General features: G+C 41.6%; 1 protein-coding gene across 3 annotated transcripts; it reads right to left on the bottom strand.

The window, feature by feature from the left end:
- Positions 1 to 1,213: 1,213 nt before the first annotated feature.
- LOC137948176 (ABC transporter I family member 1) lies at positions 1,214 to 21,247 on the bottom strand. Of its 3 annotated transcripts, XM_068794159.1 has the most exons (5): positions 21,136 to 21,247; positions 20,921 to 21,033; positions 19,724 to 19,887; positions 19,377 to 19,525; positions 1,214 to 2,074 (listed from the first exon to the last, which is right to left on the bottom strand). In XM_068794159.1, exon 5 carries the CDS (start codon positions 1,957 to 1,959, stop codon positions 1,285 to 1,287), a length of 675 nt encoding a protein of 224 aa, XP_068650260.1. In that variant the 5' UTR covers positions 1,960 to 2,074; positions 19,377 to 19,525; positions 19,724 to 19,887; positions 20,921 to 21,033; positions 21,136 to 21,247; the 3' UTR covers positions 1,214 to 1,284. The 3 variants fall into 3 exon arrangements, with proteins under 3 accessions (XP_068650260.1, XP_068650258.1, XP_068650259.1); XM_068794157.1 differs by lacking the exon at positions 19,377 to 19,525; XM_068794158.1 differs by lacking the exon at positions 19,377 to 19,525 and having other exon boundaries at positions 1,214 to 1,973.
- Between the last annotated feature and the right edge of the window lie 1,922 nt (positions 21,248 to 23,169).

Below are 23,169 nucleotides of genomic sequence, written 5' to 3'. Positions count from 1 at the left end.
TTATGGACTAACCCCCTCAATGTAATTCAGTAGATAAATGAACACTTGAGATAGTAAATAAGGGCTAAGCAAATATGGGAATACCCTAAATATGAATAAGAGTCATAACAATAGTCAAATTAGTTAATGTTGAAGTTAATAGTGAAGTTAGGAGAGTCAAGATACGAGTCCGATCAAAAGGTAGAAAATAGTCACTGCCTGGTCCCCATTTCTTTGATTCAGCCATATTTCTCTTGCGAACCCCGATAATATATTGTACTACCCTCCAATTTATATCATCATCTTCAAGCTCCATCAAGTAAGAAAGACCGTTTCTTTTCCTTCTCGAGTTCAACCAACCTTTTCGTCCCACTATGATGAGACGCTACCTCAGGGCCACGATCGTGCTCGAAGAAGATGGCGTTTCGGCCACGTATCTGAGGCTCATCTTGGCAAAAGAAAGAGCGACACCTTGATGATGTTCACCATGATGTCCATGGACTTCTCCCACATTGACTCCTTGCTTCTTTTGCCTATGTGGCTCATCATTTTGCTACTGCTTTTTTTTTTTCTCTCGCATATTGACTTCTTTTTTTCTTGCTATTTCTTTTGCTTATACGTATTTTATGCAAAAGATTACTTCAATTTAATATCTTATGTTATTAATAAATTTATTTATTTATTTATTACATTCGTTTTTATTATGTTTTACTTTGTATTTATTAATCTTTTTATAATTAATCAACGCACAATTAATTGTCAAGCATAATTACTGTGTTAATGTACAATAAACTGCAATCATTAATTAATTAAATATTTTATTTAATTAATTAATATATTAATATATTTCAATTCTACATTAAATTACTTATTAATATTATAATCATGTTTATTTTAGTTAATTTGGTGTTTAAGTATACATGTTCTATTTATGTATATTATTACAAATTACTCATTCTCTTATTTTAATTATATTTATCATTTTAGAACACTAACACTATAAACTATTTTCCAATACACATACTTAATCTCGTCCACAATAACACCCAACTTAAAGTTGAATTATATCATTCAAGTAGATTTGAATTTAAAGTTGTAGTTGTAAATATTGACTAACCCCCCCCCCCTAAAAAACTAAAGCTCCAAAACGCCATATAAACGTCACTTCACCAATCGCTACCAAACCCATTTCTAGGAGCCTGGGAAGAAGCAATGAAGCAAGAGAGGGAGGATGGGCAATAAGCCATACATATGGTTGGATAAGACCTGTCAACAAATTAATACTGATTATCAATCACCTCTGTTTCAATTAAGCAAATCAACCATTGTCTTTCTCCTAGGAAACCTCTGGGGCAATCTAAGAAACATGGCATCCTCGATCTCAATTGGCAAATGAGTTGCCACAATCACAATACCTCCCTTCTTCCTGTGATCAGATATAATATGTTCCAACAATTTAACACCCTCATCGTCCAAAGCGACCGAGGGTTCATCCAGCAACCATATAGGCCGATCAATGGCCAACAATCTTGCCAACTGTAACCTCTTTCTCTGACCCATTGACAGCATGCGAGCTTTGTCATTGGCCAACCGCCCAAGACCCATAAACTCTACAGCTTTTAAGGATTTACCACTTTTTCCCTCCAAGACTTCAAACCACTGGACATTATCTAACACTGTAAGTCGATCTTTTATTGCATCTTTAAGAGACAGCCAATTCAGTTGAAGTTTGAATTGTTCAAAAACTCCAGGAGAGGTGATGTCATGACCATTCCAGAGGATTTCACCAGCAGAAGGGCGGGAGAAGCCTGCAATCATTCGGAGGAAGGTGGACTTGCCAGCTCCATTGGCGCCAGTCAGGACCAGAGCCCCACCATCATGGATGGAGACATTTACATTGCGTAGAACAAGTTGGGCATTTCGCATGCAGGACACATTGTTGAGGAGGATGCGAGGGAGAGGTGGACCACATAGAGGCATTGAAGAACATGAATCTGGAATATTATAGGGGTGGTCAAGGAAGCAGCAATCTCATTCTTCTTTTATCGGATCAAAAGCATATAAAATAGATGACCTGCCGCACAATTGTTTGCACCTAATAGCACCAATAATTATTAACTTGGTCCATTATCTCTAATAAAAAAATGAAAAGAGAATCTACCTACTTGGTCCATTATCTCTAATAAAAAAGTGAAAAGAAAAAATCTATTTAAATTGGTAATTCTCAAACTCTATGTAAAACTGTTATCAACTTGATTCAATACAGTAATGGATGGTAACTAACCCAACAAGACAACCAGCCCTGTGGCTTTACAGGCAACTATATCAAAGGTTCTCCCACAACCATAATATTATTTTAGGTATGATCTGTACCCACTTTCTTATACTGCCTATTTATTCAATCAATAATCGACTACGAAACATATAAACTATGAAAGATAATATTTGTCATGCTACCCATAACCCTCAAATTGACGTCAGAGCAAAATATGTAGTGGATTTATAACTAAAACATTTATACAAACAGCTTATACAACAAAAACATTAAGATTTAAAATTAATAAATAAGCAAACAAGAGTATCAAACTATCAATAGAAAAGGTTACTAAAGATGTATTTGGGACACCTCTCTGTCAATAATTTTATTTTTGGAATCAATCTACATCAATAAGTTGATAGTTTGAATAAATAATGCACTGAGTTTCCACCTCACTCTCATCCAATTAGATGAAAAAATATGCATTATGATTTTAAGAACAGAATTCCTAAAGTAACTGAGAGTCGTCAAATGAAGCCAACAACTGATTTGCCACAAAAATAAGATAAGAGTTCCTCGCAAAAGAGGGAGTGAATCTAGTATCAAATCCCTTATTTCTCACACCTCCCATAGTAGCCTACACCTCTTCATATTGTGAAATAAAGAAATACAGATAGTTCATATTTTCTCATAACAGTCTCATGTAGCTGCTATAAAAAGAATATTTAGGTATCTAAGGGGAACTGTAAACTATGGCCAATATTATCCTAAGATTGATGATTTCACTCTTGTAGGCTATTAAGACTGATTTAGCAGGGAGTCTTGATGCTAGATAAAGAACGTCAAGAACATGTCAATTCCTTGGAAATTGCTTGGGGTCATAGTTTTCCAAGAAGCAAAATAGTATTTCTCTCTCCATGGGGGTTAGTCCAAAATGAAGAAGAGATGAATTACCTACACATTACTTCGTTCATTCGATTAGGCCGTTAGTGGTGAGTTAGTGGTGAATGAGCGCCTATACATTTGAATCATGCCAGGTAATCTTCTCAGGCAAAAACCAGGGAATCGTGTTTGATTACTATTTTACAAATCATTCACATGAAGCGATCGCGAGGCACGCGTCTCTCCCTCCTCCGACGAAATTTTTTTCCACATTTCGCTCTGTTCCCCCTCTCTCTCAGCCTTCCTCTCCCGAAAAAAATTTCTCCCGCTCTCTTCTCCCTCTCGGCTTCTTCTCCCATCTCCCTCTCTCGCCTACTTCTCCCGCTCTCTTCTCCCTCTAGGTTTTTCTCCCTTCTCGGCCTTCCTCCCCCAAATTTTTTTTCCCTCTATCTTCTCCCTCTCAGCCTCCGTCGCAGAGCCGCCATCGTAGAGCACGAGAGGTCAAGCCTCTATCACAGAGCCTCTCGGCCTCCCTCTCTTCTCCCTCTCGACGTACCGTTGGAGCGCCGCCTCCATCGCCGTTGCCAGCTGGCCCGCCATTATCGGCGCCATGAGGAAGACGACGCTGGTTTAATTTTTCCTAAGTTAAGAAAAATTAAACCAGTGTCATAACTTCATTATATTTATTGTGTAAAATAATCCATATTTTGTTATTTATAAAATAATTGTTTTTATTTATTCAGTATATTCATTTTGTAATTACCGTATTAAATTAGTGATTTAATAGTCGTAATTAAAATATTGTTAAAGTAAACATTTGATAAATGTTTTGGTTTAATTATCTCATTGCTATAATTGATTAAATCAATGGTTTTAAATTTTGTGGCAATATATTATTAATTAATAATACGTAAAAATATATATTATGTTATTGAAAAAATAATATATTTATTTATTTATTATATTTATTTTTTATTACTGTATTAAATTAGTGATTTTTAATGTTAAAATATATCTTATCTTATTAAAAAATAATTTATTTATTTATTATATTCACTTCTGCTATTTTTTTTATTCATTTATTTTTTATAATTTATTCTAGTCACACGTAATTATTATATTAATTTATAATAAATTGTAATCATTAAGTAATATAATATAGTCTTTCATTAATTAGTTTATTAATATATTTTAATACTACACATTAAATCACAAGTGTAGTAACCATGTTTATTTTGGTTAATTATCTATTTAGGTATATGTTCTATTTAAGTATATTATAAAAAATTACTCATTGTCTTGTTAATATCATATTTTTCATTTTGGGGCACTAACACTAGAATCTGTTTTCCAGTGCACTTGAACTCGTCTACACTAACACCCAAGGATGAGTTGGAAGTTGAATCAATACATTTAAGATGAATTGAAATCTTAACTTCATTTCAAGTTCATTATAGACTAACCCCCCCCCCCCCCCCATAGTTGAAGTTGCGTATCTATCCGTTGCTCTCTATTGCACATGAGTCTTATGCATGAAGCAAACACTTCAAGATTACAATCAAGAATTTGATTCTAGCCCAATCTTTTGTGATAATACATTTTCAATTAATTTGTCCATCAATCCTATGCATCAGAATGGCACCAAGTATATAGAAGTTAAACATAATTTCCATAGAGATTGTGTTCAAAAGAAATTGATAAAAAAAAAAAGGAATTTGTAGCAATAAGTGATCAATTAATTGACATCTTTACAAAACCCCTTACATCTAAGAGCTTTATAAAGATTAGAAGTCAATTAGGATTGACAGACACGTCCCATACTTAAGAAGAAAAATGGCAGGAGCAGTGACTCAGATGACTTGATTCGTCCACTCAATCGAGTTTAAGAAGAATCATTGAAAAAAGCAATCTTCCAACAAGTTGATTAGTCAAGTTGATCCAACTGGACAACGCATGTAAAAATTGCCTAGATACTAAAGTCAGTTAGTGGAAAGATCGAATGAGTAAGTGTGCAAATTGAAATAGCTCCCAAAAAATTAGAAGTCAACAGGTCAATTGATTAGGTATTCGAACAATACACCAAATGACAAGCAATAGAGTGCCCCAAAAAGAAATAAACTCAAAACTCGGAGGGTTGATCTAAACTCATTCTAATGACTCGTGTCGAGCGATATAAATCCCTAATCACACTCGGACTAAGTTAGGGTATTATGAAACCATTGCTTCGCCCAAATCTTCTTGGTCTCCAACTTCTCGAAAATATATCCTATGCTTGGACATGTTGTGTGTTGGGATCTTCCACGGCCATGGATCTCGTCACCCTTCTTCCTTCTCTTCCCTCCAGATTTGCCCTTGATGTGGGAAGAAGATTTCGGTGTTTTGGAACGTGGAATGGTGAAAACGAATTGAGCTTTGAAGGAGGCTCGACCGGGACCTCAAGAGGGAGAATCCGACCTCTAACTTTCTACTTGATTCAATGCTTAATCTCTCATTAAGCCCTTCTCCCCTATAAATAGGATTAGGGACGTGAATGACAAACCTGACCCATGGGTCACTAGGTTCACGGAAATTACAATCAAACCAACCCAAAACAAAACCAACATACATAAAAAGGAACATTCCATAATTTAATTTCTACGCCTGTTTATTACCCAGGATGCTATGGAGTTCATAACATCACCCCCCCTCCTGGAGAAAAAGCTTGTCCTCAAGCTTGAATGTGGGGTAGAGAACCCGGAAGGACGGCAGGAGCTCCTAGGTAGTGTCAATGGGGTTTGTCTCAGCCCACTGCACAAGAATCTCCTAGTCACCCTGAATGCGGCGAGCCTGCGACACCTGAGCTAGAGTAGAAAGTACCCGACCCTCTTGCAACGGTGGCAAAGGTGTGTGGAGTAATAGAGAGTCGCCCTGGAAGGCCTTCAATTGCGAGACATGAAAAACATTGTGGATCTTAGCCTCTGGGGGTAGCTGCAAGCGGTAGGCGACTGTGCCAATGAGGTCCAGCACTTGAAAGGGCCCATAAAATTTTGGGGATAATTTGTGACACTTTTGAGGCCGTGAGAGATAGTTGCCGGTAGTGTTGGAGACGAAGCCACACATAATCTCCTGGAGAGAAGACCACTTCCCGGTGCTTTTTATCATAAGAGTGTTTCATTGCTTGTTGGGCTGCTTGGAGGCGTGTGCACACCTGATTGAGCATATCGTCCCTTTCTACTAGGGCCTGATCCAGAGTGGCCACCTTGGAAGAACCAGGTTCATACGATCAGAGCCGGGGTGGATCACGGCCATACACTACCTTGAAAGGAGTTGTGCCAAGTGCGCTGTGGTAGGAAGTATTATAACAAAATTCTGCCCATGCCAGCCACTTAACCCACCGTTTAGGCGAGTCTCCCACAAAGCAACAGAGGTACATCTCAATAGTTCTGTTCACGACTTCTATTTGGCCATCGGTCTGCGGGTGGTAGGCGGAAGAGAAAGCCAATTTGGTGTCTTGTAGTTTGAAGAGTTCCTTCCAAAAAGTACTGGTGAAGATGGCGTCTCTGTCACTAGTAATGGATGCAGACACCCCATGTAATCAGACAATATAATCCATGAAGAGCTGGGCGATGTGAGCTACTGTGTAGGGATGCGCCAGAGGCAGAAAATGGGCATATTTTGAGAAGCGGTCAACCACTACAAAAATAATTGATTTTCCTGAAAATGGCAGTAGGCCATCAATGAAATCCATTGAAATATCGGACCATACATGTGAAAATAACTGAAGTGATTGGAGCAACCCTGTGGGACTTAATGATTCGGTTTTGTTCCGCTGACAAGTCTGACAAGCTGTCACATAGTCAGTGACACTTCTTTTCATGCCCCGCCAATAAAAATCTCGACTGAGACGGAAATATGTTTTTTGCCTGCCCTCGTGTGTGCTATCATGAAAAGTGGACAAGATGCTGTGAATGAGTGGCGATGTGTGATGCAGATAAATCCTGTTCCGGAACAATATAAGACGATCCTGGATTGTCCAATGACTATTCGTGGTACCCTCCTCAATATGATGATATAACTCAATGAGCTCCGGATGCTACTATGTTTCCTCCCGAATAGAGTCCAACAAAAGAATTCTAGGGAAACTGATAGCATGTAATTGTGGCTCTGGCATGTCCCAACGAGACAAGGCATCTGCCCCCACATTCAAACTGCCCGGTTTATCCTCAACAGTGAAATCGAACCCCATCAATTTGCTCAACCAATGCTGCTGGGGGGAGGAGGTAAGACGCTGCTCAAGGAGATACTTCAGGCTGCAATGATCGGTCCGTATGAGAAATGGGCACCCCCAGAGATAGGGCCAGTGCTGGATGGCTTTCGCTAACCCGATCAGTTCCCTTTCATAGGCAGCGAGTTGTGATGGTATTGGCCCAGCTGTCTGCTGAAATAAGCTATCGGGTGGCCATGTTGTTGTAATACTGCGCTGATACCCCCACCAGACGCATCACATTCAACCACAAACAATTCATCAAAGTCTGGTAGCTACAAGACCGGCACTGAAGATAATGCTGCCTTCAACTGCTGAAAAGAAGAAGCTAATGTCTCGAACCAGAGAAATGCATGTTTCTTAAGGAGATTGTTGAGTGGAGCAGCAATCTGTCCGTAGTTACAGATGAATTTTCTGAAATAACCAGTGATACCCAAAAAAACCCTTAATGCTGAGATGGATATGGGAAGAGGCCAGTCGGTGACTGCCTGTATTTTACTCTGGTCAACCTTCACACCCTCTGCTGATATAACGTGCCCCAGATATGCCACTTCGGGTGTGCCCATGGAACACTTGGATTGGTTTAAAACCAAATGATGGGAACATAAGATAGTAAAAACTTGGCGAAGATGATGAAGGTGTTCGCCCCAATTTTTGCTATATACCAGGATATCATAAAAAAAAAAAAAAGAACAAACTTCCTCAGGAGAGAATTAAATACCTCATTCATGAGGCCTGGAAAGTGGAAGGGGCGGTAGATAGACCAAATGGCATGACTAGAAACTTGAAATGCCCATGGTGCATCCTAAACACCGTCTTCTCCACATCAGACAGATGAACCCGAATCTGATGATAACCTGACTTCAGATCCAACTTTGTAAATAAGGTAGCTCCATGTAATTCAACTAATAACTCGTCAACCTCTGGTATAGGAAATTTATCTTTAATTGTATGAACGTTGAGCTCCCTGTAGTCAACACAAAACCGCCAAGACCTGTCATGTTTCTTGACCAGTAAGACGGGAGATGAAAAGGGAGACCTGCTAGGCTGAATAATTCCTTGGGCGAGTATAGTTTGGCATTGGCGCTCAATTTCATCCTTCTGTAAGTGGGGGTAACGGTAAGGCCTGACCACCACTGGTTCAGTCCCCAATTTCAACCTTATGCGGGACTGAAATAAATCACCAAATTTTGTAAGTAAAGTAGTTAACTTACAGTGCTCAGCGCTCTGGACCTGAATTTCCTGAAGAGTGCAGGGCGCAGTAGCATGTGTGCCATGAAGGGTAATCTGATGTTGGGCAGTTGTAAATGTCATGGTAAGTGATTTGAAATCCCTCAAGATAGGCCCCAACGTTTGGAGCCATTTAATTCCGAGTACCAAGTCAAACCCTACCAGTGGAATGACCAAAAAATCGGCTACAAAGGAGTGTCCCTCAATACAAAATGGTGTGGCTGTAGAGATACCTACACTAGAGATTTTGAGCCCATTGGCCACTAAGACGGATATGCTGGTGTTATGCTGTATTACCAATCCAAGTTGTTCTGTGGCTGGCTGACTTATGAAGTTATGGGTGCTGCCGGAGTCAACTAAGGCCAGTAACTGGAGGTGTTGCAAACCCGCCTGAACTTGCATTGTGTTGGAGTTGTGCATGCCAATCATAGCATGGAGTTAAATAGCAGGTGCATCCTGTTCGGCCTCATCACTGTCTTCCACTGGTTGAACTTCCTTTGGGTCATCGAAGACCTCCAAACAGAATAACCTCTTGCATTGGTGACCCTGGACATATTGTTCATCACAATTATAACAAAGGCCCTTGGCCTGCCGCTGTTCCATCTCCTGCCTGGACAGTTTTTTAATGTATGGAGCTGGTGGCGTGGAGGGTGAAATGTCTGCACGGGGTGCTGAATTTGGCAATGGGCATGTAGTCCCTGAATAGGATGAGGGGACATTGGTGGGCGCCCTGCTTGGCCAAGAGGGTCTTCTGACCAAGGACTCTTTGAGGACGCGCTGTTTTAGCATCAATTGTCCTGACAAGTTCATAGCATGGTCCAAGTCTCGAGGGTCATGTAATTCTACCTCCAGACGCAAGGACTCTATCAAGCCAACAGTAAAGAGATGAACATATTGCAAGGGCCTAACAAAGTTACTGGCTCGGGCCAAGTGTTCCTGAAAGTGTTTTTGGTACAATTCAATAGCTCCTGTCTGTTTTAAATTCACCAAATCACCCAAAGGATTGCTACGGGCGGAAGGACCAAACCTCAAACATGCAAGATTGTTTAAATAAGTCCCAATCCTGAACTAGATGTTCATTCTTAAATTGGTGGAACCATAGAAGTGCTTCATCGAGCATGTGGTATGCGGCTAACTGGACCCGGTCATCCGCAGGTGTTCTTTGATTGTAAAAAAACTGGTCACATTGGTGTAACCAGATCATGGGGTCTGTAGACCCATCAAATGTCGGAAAATCCAATTTAACATACCTCGGCACCGAATTAGGGGCATGTGTGTGGGGTCCCATTGTGGGATGTGGGAGGCACAACTGTGGTGGTGGGTGGTGATGGTGGTGCTCAGCGGAGGATTGTAGCTTCCAGGCGGCGTCAGCCCTCGAACCACACCTTCATCCATTCGCCGGAGAATTTGCTGGACGGAATCATTCAAGGCGGCCAGTGCCGATTGAAGGTCAGCAGTGTGCTGGCGATTATCGATAATGGCTTGATGTTGTGCCTCTGACCTTTGACGTTGTTCCTCTATAAGTTGACGCAAATCCTCTGGGGAAGAGGAATCCCCAAAGGTTGACCTATCTGATACCAAGATGTTGGGATCTTCCCGGGCCATGGATCTCATCACCCTTCTTCCTTCTCTTCCCTCCAGATTTGCCCTTGACGTGGGAAGGAGATTTCGGTGTTTGGAACATGGAATGGTGAAAATGAATTGAGCCTTGAAGGAGGCTCAACCTAGACTTCAAGAGGGAGAATCTGACCTCTAACTTTCTACTTGATTCAATGCTTAATCTCTCATTAAGCCCTTCTCCCCTATAAATAGGATTAGGGATGTGAATGACAAACCTAACCCATGGGTCACTAGGTTCACAGAAATTACAATCAAACCAACCCGAACCAAAACCAACATACATAAAAAGGAACATTCCGCCTGTTTATTACCCGGGATGCTATGGAGTCCATAACATTGTGATACACCCCGATAACCAGAATAAAGATTTTTGAGCTAAAAAGAAAGAATCGACAAAGCTCTACTGTGGAAATAGAAATAAATGAACCTCCTCGAGTCGACGATGAATCCTCGACAGTGTTGATGAACCCCTGATAGCCGTAATCACCCGGCACAATGATAATAGAGACAAAAACGGAAACTCCTTTGTCAAATAGTCGCCGATAACCACTGGTATTCGAGAGACTAGTACTCTCCCTGAGCCACGCTCTGAAGACAAAGCTACGAGCCCCTTCCTCTCTCCCTCGGCTCCCTCTCTAAATTCCCTCTCGAAACCACTTAACATTGTTAAATTCCCAAAATGCCCCTGACCCATTAATTACCCTCTAATTATCCTTCTGTTCACTCCGTCTAAAGTAAGTAGCCTAATTTGGGGTCTATCATTACCCCCTGCTCAAACTTTCACCTTGTCCTCAAGGTGAAAAGTAGGAAATTGGAACCTCAATGCCTCAAAATCCTCTCAAGTGGCTTCAAACTCGGGAGGACTTTCCATTGCACCAAAACCTCCAACTACCGCGGCTCGGATTTTTTTTTTACACTCTTCGGATACTCAGAATAGCAACAGGTTGTGACGTTGCCACTGTGGTACAGCCCAACTCTACAAGAACCCCATGTCCCTCATGCTTGATAGTTCGCATCATCGCTTTGAGTGAAACCAAAGTTTTGTGCAAGGAGGGATCTCCCTGTAACACCACCGTCTCATTACCCAAACGAAACTTCATAACCTGTGTTTTCCAATTCGCATATGTTCCGCCTAAGGTTGCCAACCACTATACACCTAAAATCACATCGGTGCTTCCCAATTCCAAAGGCAAAATATCATCCACAATCTCTATTCATGGAAGAGTTAAGCGAACCCCCTTACATATTCCTTTCCGGGGTAGTGCTACACCTGTACCCAATTGAATGTCATACTTTGCTGTTGGAGAGAAAGGCATGTGCAGTTTCATGACCATTGTGGTGGAAATGAAATTATGAGTTGCTCCTCCATCAATAAGTACGACGACTGACTGTTCTCCAATGCTTCCCGCAATCTTGATAGTCTTCGGAAGTGTTAATCCAACTACCGAATTCAACGACACCTCCACTATTTGAGCAACTGCTCTAACCTCTTCCTCCTGCTGTTCACACTTGCCGTCGTCGCTATCCTCCATAACTTCATCTTCCAACTCCTGTAAAATCAGCACTTGTAGGTCCTTGTTTTTACATCTATGCCCAGGTGAGAATTTTTCATCACAACGGTAGCACAAACCCCGCTCTCTCCGGTATTGGATTTCGGCTTCCATGAGCTTCCTGAATGGCGTCCTCTTCTCCATCCCATGTTTCGTCGTTTCTGCCATGTCCGTAGTGCCATTAGTCCCAACTATAGTCCCCGCTGGGTTTAGAGTACCCAGCCCAAACCGAGTCTACTTAATAACTTTATTTTTTTCTTCCAACTTTTGGGCCAACTCCATGGTCCTTCCCAACCCATTGGGCTCCAACACCCTCACCTCGGCCCGAATTTCAGGCTTGAACCCATTAACAAAGTGTTATGGACTCCATAGCATCAAGAGTGGCTAACCGGAGAAGAGAAGAGATGGAATAACTTGTATTTCAGTACCTTAGGGGTTTAATTGTAATTTGAAGTTCCATAAGGGTCTAATTGTAATTATAGAACCTTTGATGTTTTCCTTGACCTATTTAGGGCGTCAAGTGATGGAATGAAAACAAGCATTGATCATTAGTCTAAATGAGATCAGGTTCTCTCTCTAAAGAGGCCTAAGGTTGGAGCTCCTTCAAAGGCTCACGTCCCTTCATCATTGGGCGTTCCAAGAACCCCAAATCCTTCCCTTCTTCGTCATTCAATCTGGAAGCTAGAGGAGATCGCCGGGTGACTCGATCCATGGCTAGAGAGCCTAACATCGTGGTATCAGACAGGACCACCCTTGGTGATTCCTCTTCCCCTGCAGAAATTCGAAATTTTGTGGAAGAGAACCATGCTGATCTACAATCTCAAATCAATGGCCTGGAGGGAAAATTCCAGATGTTGCTGTCACGCATGGAGGAAGGCTTTACCCAGCTTTCAGTCCAGATGGCATCCTCCTCACGCCCAGCAGATCATCTCAACCCTCATCCAACGCCTCCACCTCCTCCCCTGCGCCAAACACCTCCACCTCGTGGGGGCCTCAATCCAGCACCCCCTACCGTGCCAAGGTACACAAAGCTTGATTTTCCAACGTATGATGGGTCTTCCGACCCTTTAATGTGGTTGCACAGGTGTGATCATTTCTTTTCCAATCAAGGAACTCTGCCCGAAGGCAAGGTTCAATTAGCCGCCTTCCACATGCTCGATGAAGCGCTTATGTGGTTTCATCAATTCAAAAACGAGTTTGTGGTCTATGATTGGGAATTTTTCAAAGAAAATTGTATGCTACGGTTTGGTCCTCCGCTTCGCAGCAACCCAGTTGGGGATTTGGTCAATCTAAAACAGCTTGGCACTATAGAACAATATAAAAAATTGTTCCAAGAAAAACTTGCTCGTGCAAGTCATTTGGTCCGACCTGAACTTTATGTCAATTTGTTCACGGCTGGCCTGGTAGAACCCCTTCGCCTAGAAGTGGAATTGGAAGCCCCCACCTCCCTAGCCCACGCCATGAATTTGGCAAGATCATTGGACACCAAACAGCGCCTCTTCCGTGAGTCCTTAAACAAACGTCCCCCTTGGCCACCTCGCCCACAGCCCCATGGTCCGTATTCCACTCACCCCAGGCCTCCTCCCAACCACCCCTCACCACCACCACCACCAGCCTTTACACCCCCACCGGGATTTATCAAACGTCTGACCAAAGCATAAATTGATCAGAGAAGGGCTCAGGGCCTATGTTTCAATTGTGATGAAAAATTCGTCAAGGGCCATCAATGCAAAAGACTATTTTGGGTAGAAATAGAAGACCCCTCAGAGGATGACTTTCAGGAGGATATGGACCAAACCGAGGAGGAAACACCAGAAATCTCCCTCCATGCCATGACAGGCCTGCAGAGCACCAATACCATGCAGGTCCATGCCACCATGAACCATCATCTCCTGCTCGCACTCGTGGACTCAGGCAGCACACATAATTTTATAAGCAGCCAGGCAGCACAACAGTTGGGGTTATCACTACAGCAGAAATCAGGAATATCAGTCTCAGTGGCTAATGGTGACAAGGTCACCACTGTGGGTTTCGGTTCAGCAGTGCCCTTTACTATTGAAGGTCACTCCTTTGTAGCAGATTTTTTGGTCATACCGCTGGCTGGGTTTGACCTCGTATTGGGCATTAAATGGCTACAGCGATTGGGTCCTATCTTATGGGATTTCCAATCCCTTACCATGAATTTTAAACAGGACACCCATCCGATCACCCTCCAGGGCAATAGCGCCCAGCGGCCATGCAGCCTCCAAACACTTTCGTTGGATCCTTCAAAAGGGGATAACTTAGCTTCATTGTTGGCAGAATATGCTGATTTATTTCAGGACCCTGCCGACCTTCCTCCTATACGAGAGCGATCACAGAATTCGTTTGAAAATGGGCACCGAACCAGTGGTAGTGCGTCCCTACCACTATCCCCATGTGCAAAAAGATGAGATAGAAAGACAATGTCAACAAATGCTCCAACAAGGTATTATTCAGCCTAGTCATTCTCCTCTTTCTTCCCCGGTATTGCTGGTAAAGAAATCAGATAAATCTTGGCGCTTTTGTGTGGATTACCGCGAACTCAATGCTCGCACCATCAAAGATAAATTTCCAATTCCAGTGGTCGATGAATTATTGGATGAGCTACACGGCTCTCAATTATTTACAAAGTTGGACTTGAAATCTGGCTACCATCAGATTCAGGTTTATTTGGAGGATATCGAAAAAACTGCCTTCCACACCCACCATGGTCACTACGAGTTCTTGGTGATGCCATTTGGGCTATCCAATGCCCCGTCCACCTTTCAAGCGCTTATGAACCAGGTATTTCGCCCTTTCTTACGGAAGCATGTCTTAGTTTTTTTTTACGATATACTGGTCTATAGCAAAACTTGGGAAGCACATTTGCACCAATTGAGACAGGTTTTCACAATTCTCCGAGCACACCATTTATTTCTCAATCGTGCCAAATGTGACTTTGCCACATCCGAAGTAGCTTATTTGCGGCATGTGATCTCGGCATCTGGGGTGAAACCAGATTTCAGCAAGATACAATCGGTTATGGATTGGCCCACACCTCACTCCGTTACAGCTTTGAAAGGGTTCCTTAGTCTCGCAGGGTATTATAGAAAATTTATCAAAGAACATGGTCACCTGGCAGCGCCATTGCACAATTTACTGAAGAAGCATGCCTTTCAGTGGTCTCAGTTGGCAAACTCCTCGTTTAACAACTTAAAACAAGCATTAGTGTCAGCACCAGTTCTCCAATAGCCCAACTTTGCCGAAACTTTCATCATCGAATGCGATGTATCCGGGGGAGGGATAGGTGCCATCTTGCAGCAACAGGGTCACCCCATTGCCTATTTCAGCCGCCATCTCGCTCCTCACCATCACAAGTTAGCCACTTATGAACGGGAACTCATCGGGTTGGCCAAAGCCGTGCAGCATTGGCGGCCGTATTTGTGGGGCAGACCTTTTGTGATCCGGACAGACCACTGTAGCCTCAAATACTTATTGGAGCAGCGCCTTACTACATCCCCACAACAACATTGGCTCAGCAAATTAATGGGATTCGATTTTCAAGTGGAATACAAACCGGGTTATCTCAACCGGGCAGCAGACGCCTTGACCCGCAGAGAACTAGGGGATTCACACTTGCACGCACTGAGCCACCCCAAGTCCCCTTTGTTGGACACAATCCGTCAGGATACTAGCCATCATCCAGATCTCCTTGAATTACAAGCTCAAATCGAAAACCATTCCAAGGAAAAGAACTGGACACTACAGGACGGTCTCATTCTATATAAAGGACGCATATATCTTCATCCTTCGTCGGTACTCCTTCCTGACATTATTGCCTCCTTTCATGATAGTACACATGAGGGCCAGCAGAAGACATACTTCCGCCTCAGTCGGGAGTTTTATTGGAGAGGTATGAAGCGGATCATTGTTGAATATGTTGCATCATGCCAGGTCTGTCAGAGGAATAAGTCTGAATCCTTACAACCCGCCGGCTTGCTACAGCCACTTCAACTTCCTTCACAGGTATGGGCAGATCTCTCAATGGATTTTATCGATGGTCTTCCTCCTTCTGCAGGGAAATCTGTTATTCTTGTTGTGGTAGACCGGTTCTCGAAATATGCCCACTTTATGGCCCTCAGCCATCCGTATACAGCAACACAAGTCGCTCAGCTCTTCATGGATAATATTGTCCGTCTCCATGGCCTTCCAGAGACCATCACCAGCGACCGTGATGCTATCTTCACCAGTAAATTCTAGGGGGAACTATTTAAGCTCCATGGCTCAAAGTTAGCTTTTTCTTCAGCATACCACCCTCAAACAGACGGCCAGACAGAGGTGGTTAACTGCACACTGACAATGTATTTGCGGTGCTTTGTGGGGGACACACCCCGACAGTGGGTTCGTTGGTTAGCATGGGCGGAGTATTGTTATAATACCTCATACCACACCGCACTGGGTACTACCCCTTTTCGAGTTGTTTATGGACGCGAACCTCCGCGCCTACTTTCTTATGAACCGGGGTCTTCTCGGGTAGCGGCATTGGACCAAGCATTAGCCGACAGAGATGCAATGCTTGCGCAAGTCCGCCTTCAGTTACAATGTTCACAAGCAACTATGAAGCATACTTATGACAAAGGACATCGTCCCCTTTCCTTTGCACCTGGAGAATTTGTTTGGCTCAAACTTCAACCATACCGCCAACTATCTCTTGCCGCCATCAAACGCCATAAGCTTTCTCCAAAATTTTATGGGCCATTCTAGGTAATGCAGCGTATTGGCACTGTGGTGTATCGTTTGAAACTACCACCAGACGCCAAGCTCCATGACGTCTTCCACGTCTCCCTTCTCAAGCCGTTCAAGGGAGACTCACCACTGCTGCATACCCCTCTGCCTCCTCTCAAAGATGGCAGGTCCATGCCCACGCCCGCTCAGATCCTTCAAGCCAGGCGAGTGAACAACGCTTGGGAAGTGCTGGTTCGGTGGACTGACAAGGAATTGATAGAAGCCTCTTGGGAGACACTCGAGTCCTTCCAGACTCTATTCCCCACTTTCGAGCTTGAGGACAAGCTCTTTCTTCAGGAGGGGGGTGATGTTATGGACTCCATAGCATCAAGAGTGGCTAACCGGAGAAGAGAAGAGATGGAATAACTTGTATTTCAGTACCTTAGGGGTTTAATTGTAATTTGAAGTTCCATAAGGGTCTAATTGTAATTATAGAACCTTTGATGTTTTCCTTGACCTATTTAGGGCGTCAAGTGATGGAATGAAAACAAGCATTGATCATTAGTCTAAATGAGATCAGGTTCTCTCTCTAAAGAGGCCTAAGGTTGGAGCTCCTTCAAAGGTTCACGTCCCTTCATCATTGGGCGTTCCAAGAACCCCAAATCCTTCCCTTCTTCGTCATTCAATCTGGAAGCTAGAGGAGATCGCCGGGTGACTCGAACACAAAGTTGGACTCCAACACCTTTTCTGGAATATCTTCCAACGTGGAAGCCAAATCCTCAAATCACCTTCTGTAATCTCTCACGGTGGTCTCCTGCTGCAACGCCAAAAATTCTCATAAGGAGAGCCGTCCTCGGAACTTCGGAATCGTTTTAGCAACAAGGACTGAAATTCTTCCCAATTCATGATCTCCCTCCTGTTATTTTCATACTTGAACCATTTTAATGCCTCCCCTTCAAGACATACTACTGCGGCTTCTAGTTTTTCAACGTGAGATACCCGGTTAAGTGAGAAATAGCGTTCAGCTCTGTAGATCCAGTCATCGGAGTCTTCTCTCTAAAAAATTGGCAAACCTAACTTTTTGGGTCACACTTCATATCGGTTCTACCTATTCCGATCAACCTCGCCATCGTCTCTTCCATGTCTGATACCTCTCTGGATCGAGTTATCACCCACTGCCGAGTCCAGCCCCTATCTCGCCATCCTACTCTGCGCATTCAGATTTCAATTGAGCTCCTCTTGGGTACGCAGGAGTTGCTCAACACGCCCTATCAGTGCCGTCAACCCTTGTTCCATGGCCAGAATCTTCCGGACTTCTTCCTTCATCGAGCTCACCTCCTCCCTTACTGCGCTAACAATTCCTTCCACCAAATCCACCCTCGACTCCATTCTGGTAGTAGCCATGAGGATTTTTTTTTTTTTTTACTCTTCTACCAATCATCGAAGTCGAAACTCCCCTCGACTCACCCTCGACTCCCGGCAGACAACGCTTCCGATATCCTTACAGCCAAAATTGTAACAGAACCCACCTTCGAGCAGACGACGCTCCCGAAACCTCTGATATCTTCCGATTCAGTAAGCCAAAGCCTTGAATGCCACCGAAATCGAAAAACGGAAATTCCTTTTCACTGTCGAGCTCCAGATGCAAACCCAGCCAATGCTCTGATACCAAATGATACACCCCGATAACCAGAATAAAGATTTTTGAGCTAAAAAGAGAAAATCGACGAACCTCTACTGCAGAAATCGAAATAAATGAACCTCCTCGAGTCGACAATGAATCCTCGACAGTGTTGATGAACCCCCAATAGCCTTAATCACCCAGCACAATGATAATAGAGACAAAAACGGAAACTCCTCTGTCAAACTCACTGTAGAACTCGCCGGAAATAGTCGCCGATAACCACTGGTATTTGAGAGACCAGTACTCTCCCTGAGCCACGCTCTGAAGACAAAATGACGCGCCCCTTCCTCTCCCTCGGCTCCCTCTCTAAATTCCCTCCCGAAACCACTTAACATTGGTAAATTCCCAAAATGCCCTTGACCCATTAATTACCCTCTAATTATCCTTCTGTTCACTTCGTCTAAAGTAAGTAGCCTAATTTGGGGTCTATCATGTTGATTCCCATAACTTTATGACCTTAAGACCTTATTGAGCAAGAAGGAAGCTCAAGGTAAACCCTTTAATTTTCTTTATTTACTCTTTATTCTCTATGATAACATGGTTGGCATATTGTTCAGGTTCATTGCAAATTGTTTTGTTGTTTCTATACAACAATTAGAGAATTTTGAAACATACAAAGTTGCGATACCCACAGGATTTGGCCCTATGACATGGATTTTATTTGTAGAACATCAACATTAAATGGTTGTTTCTTCAAGCCACAATATCGAAGACATTTGTTCATTCTTGGTAATTTTCGGTTTTTCAATTTCTGTGTATTTGTGAATCTTCAAATCCATTTTTGTACAGAAGCAAGGTTAAAACTTGTGAATTATCATTTGGCTCATATATCTTCTATAAAGCTTGCCTTTTCTGTATTCCTTTCAAACACTCCAATTGCTGCAATCACCAGAGGTTGCTGAATAGCTTAGATTCAAAGGATTGGATGGTGGTCTCCCAAGCCCTAAGTGATGTTATCAGATTATCACTACAGCCCCCTCACAGTCCCAATTTTTTAAGCAACTCTTACTCCCCGTTCATTTACCTTTTCTTTAGAAAGTGAGTTCGAAAGATTTAAAATGTCAATCTTATGGCTCTATATGCTTCCAATTTTCGTGGCTGGGTCTCGTAGTACTTTGTATTTTTTAACATGAATTAGGGACAACATTGTGCTGGTTCTAGTTAAATCCATGCAGATTGAAGTATATGAACATGGCTCATGAATACCTCTCGCTTTCTCTACCATTCTCTCACCAAACCCTGGCTTTCATCCTTCCGTCAGAGCAGCAACTCCACTCCCATTTTCTTTTCTCTCTCTTGGATGTTGCATGTACGTTCCCTAGCAGAAGGAGCCCCTTTGACCCATGAGCATGTCCCTAATATCGAAGTGCATAGCATAGTGTCATAAGTGCCATTGTGGTGCATTACCTTTATTTTTTTCCCCATCACTAGAACCCAGTTCTTATGTTTTGCAGCCTCAGTATATGAACAGGGCTCATGAATCTTAATGATAGAACTGACAAAGGAAAGAACAGTAAGATCTAAGATCTGTTAAATAAGTCGAAGTGGGATACCTGCGGATGGCTTTTAACATGTGTCGATGGAAGTTGGACAGGCAGAGTTGGCTGCATCAAAGTAGGATGCAGAGCAGGACCATGATCAGCAAGAGTTGTCTCCTCTGTGGATTTGTGGTGGACATGCTCTCTCAAAGAAGATGCACTTGAATTGCTTAAAGGTTCTGTCAAAGAAGATGCACTTGAATTACTTAAAGGTTCTGTCAAAGAAGATGCACTTGAATTACTTGAATTATGCATGACACAGAATGCAGTATTATATGATTCTGGCCATAAGCTTGGTCCACCTTAATCAACACAATATCAGTTGACTCAATTGGTCATGTGTCTCTCACACAATGCAGTGAAGAAACACAATAATCTTAATTGACAAAACACAGGTAGCATGTGGTAACTAGGCTTTGCAGCTCAGTTCAAATCACAGCCAAACTTAAACACAGTTGGGTTGATCACATGTCTGCAACTGATGGTAGGGCTAGTCTCACATGACTGATAGATCAACAAAGCAGAGGGGTTAAATGACATTAGCTTACAATCTCATCAAGTGTACATCAGATTGCCTGACCAGTCTGAACTAAACCAAGTCTGATCACAAAACAGAACCTGATGGAGAACTGAACACAAAATGAAGTTGCTATGGCTTCCAAATTGTCATTTACACAACTTAATCACCAAAATGAGGTTTGCTTCTTTCTCTGGTGTGCTGCCCAAGACAAAATTCTTACTGCTGTCAACATTCACAAGCATGGCAACACTTCAAACTTTGGGTATGGATACTATAGCCTCATGTATCATTGTTGGTTTATCTCAAATAAACCTTCCATCGAACTAGACCAAAATATTTGTCATCATGGTTATCATACATAAAATCCGAGGTATCTAATATTTTATTGGTCCCAAATGAAGCAATAAGACATGTAGGATCAAAATTAAGTGACACTGCTCACTCGACTTGTACTCAATATAAATCATTCTGTTGATAGGAAAAAACTTGGCATAGGTTGAAAAAAATATAAATTTACAAAATTGGAAAGGAGGGCTGATATGAGGGGCTAGTATATCAAAGATAGGGAACGATTGCCAGCTTGAGATTTAGTCGCATTCGAACATTGGAGGCCAGAAAATATCTACTGAGATTAAAATATCTAATACTACTGAGATCAAACAGAAAAGAACGAAGAAAAATGAAGAACTTACAGGAAAATGGAGGGAAACTTCTCTCATGGGTCGTGACTAGTCGCCGGAAACCCTCCAATCGTCACCGAAGATCCAATACTGGCCGGAGACGTTGAATCTTCCTTTAAGATCGCCTGTAACGGTTATTTAGGGAAGATTTTATTCGAATAGGTGAAATCAGTCATCTTCAAGAATATGAAACGAAAGGGGGAAAACCAGAAAACAGAAACACTTACCTGAGGATAAAATTGTTCGCCAGAAGTCTATCACGAACGTTATTAATTGCCGAGGAGCGCGCCGGAGTTCCAGATTGTCGCCGGGATGTTCCAGATTTCAGAGGGGGACGGCTGCAGAATGCTGGAAAGGAAGAAAAAATCTAAACGAGCTTTTTACTTTAATAATATGCCTAAATAGTGACACTTTTTCGTGTTAGTGTAAAGTCCACTGAAAAATATTTTCTTTGTTAGTGCCAAAAAGAAAAACCGATAGAACGAATTGCTTTTTATAATATACCTAAAACACAAACATGATTACTTTATAATAAGTAATTTAATATAATATTAAATATTTTAATATAATAATTAATTAAATAAAATATTTCATTAATAAATTAAGATACATTTTAGTTTAGTCTAAATTAATACAATAATTATGTGTTAAAATTAGCTATATATTATTTAATTACAAAAAATAAATAACTTAAATAAAAATGTATACTTTTATAATGTCATGAGTACTTGATCAAATGCTTATTTTAATAATATTTTAATTATCACTTAAGTTACTAATTAAATATAGTAATAACAGTAATGGATATAATAAATAAATAAATAAATTATTTTAGTAATAACATAAGATAGATTTTAATTTAATATAAATTAATAATATTATTACGTAAAATTAAAAATCATTAGTTTAATTAATTATAAAAATTGAATAATTAAAAAAATACTTGATCAAATGCTTACTTTAATAATATTTTAATTATCACTCTTAGATCACTAGTTTAATATAATAATAACAGTAATGGATGTAATAAATAAATAAATACATTATTTCATTAATAACATGAGATAGATTTTGATATAGTATAAATTAATAAAATAATTACGAAAGAAATAAAATTATTAGTTTAATTAACTATAAAAATAAATAAATTATTTGAAAAAGATAAAAACAAAAATATTAGTTTAATTAACTATAAAATAAAAAAATTATTATTAGTTTAATTAATTATAAATCCATACCCTAAACCATAAACCCTAAACCATAAACCCTAAACCCTAAACCCTAACCCTAAATCCCGAAATTACCTTATGAAATTTGGGGGAAATCGAAGCCAAAATGAGGGGAATCAAAAGAAGTTTGAGAGCACGAGAGGTGCAGAGCCGAAATGGGGAAATCGAAAGAGAGCACTGGACACAGAGAGAGCATGGGAAACGAGAGGGAAGCTTGAGACGCAAAGACGGGAGATAGGGATGAGACGGAGCACAAGAAAGAGGGTCGAGAGAGCATGGGACACAGAGGGCAAAGAGGCGAGAGGGCAAGAGAGGCAAGAGGGAAGCTCGAGATAGAGATGAGAGAGAGGGCTGAGAGGGAGCATGGGAGAGGGAAGCTCGAGAGAGCATGGCACGCAGGGGGCAGAGAGACGAGAGAGCGCGATGAGTTAAAGTGGATGAATGAGGATTCCCACCAAAAGTGGGTTCAAGTGAATGAATTGGTTCATCCACTTGAACTCGGCTCTAGGAGCAGCACTGTTATGCAAGCAATAATATTATAATTTTAATTATTTTTTTAATTTACTTTATTTTATTTTAGTTAAAAAATTAATAGGCCATAGGGGCTGATATGGTCCCAGATCAACACGGAGATTCACCGGAGAAGATAACGAAAAGGAAGAAAATGAAGGGGAGAAGGATCGTAGAGAAGAACGGCAAGGGATAACCCGGCTCTAAGGGAGTCTGTACCCTTCGGCTCTGAGGGAGTCCGCAACCTAGGTTCGTCGAAGGAGAACATGATCCTATGTTGGGTGAAATTCGACTTGTTCATTTCATTCCAAGGCGTCCCTTAAATAGGACTCATGACCACAAAGTTTAGAGAATTACAATTTTGCCCTTCTATGACATTTAACATGAAAATAAACTAAATGACAACTTAACTGACTCAGTCAGGGTAATTGACTCAGCCATGGTGTCTCAGCTTGACTTGGCTTACTATTTGGTCCATAACATGGGCATTTTTGGAATATTTTATTTATAGGGGTATTTTTG

This window comes from Aristolochia californica, unplaced genomic scaffold (genome assembly GCF_029961685.1).
Source record: "Aristolochia californica isolate CCGP_79_NKW_82.1479 unplaced genomic scaffold, dmAriCali1.0.hap1 SCAF_13, whole genome shotgun sequence".
Lineage (NCBI taxonomy): Eukaryota > Viridiplantae > Streptophyta > Magnoliopsida > Piperales > Aristolochiaceae > Aristolochia > Aristolochia californica.
This window is presented reverse-complemented; position numbering and strand designations above follow the sequence as displayed.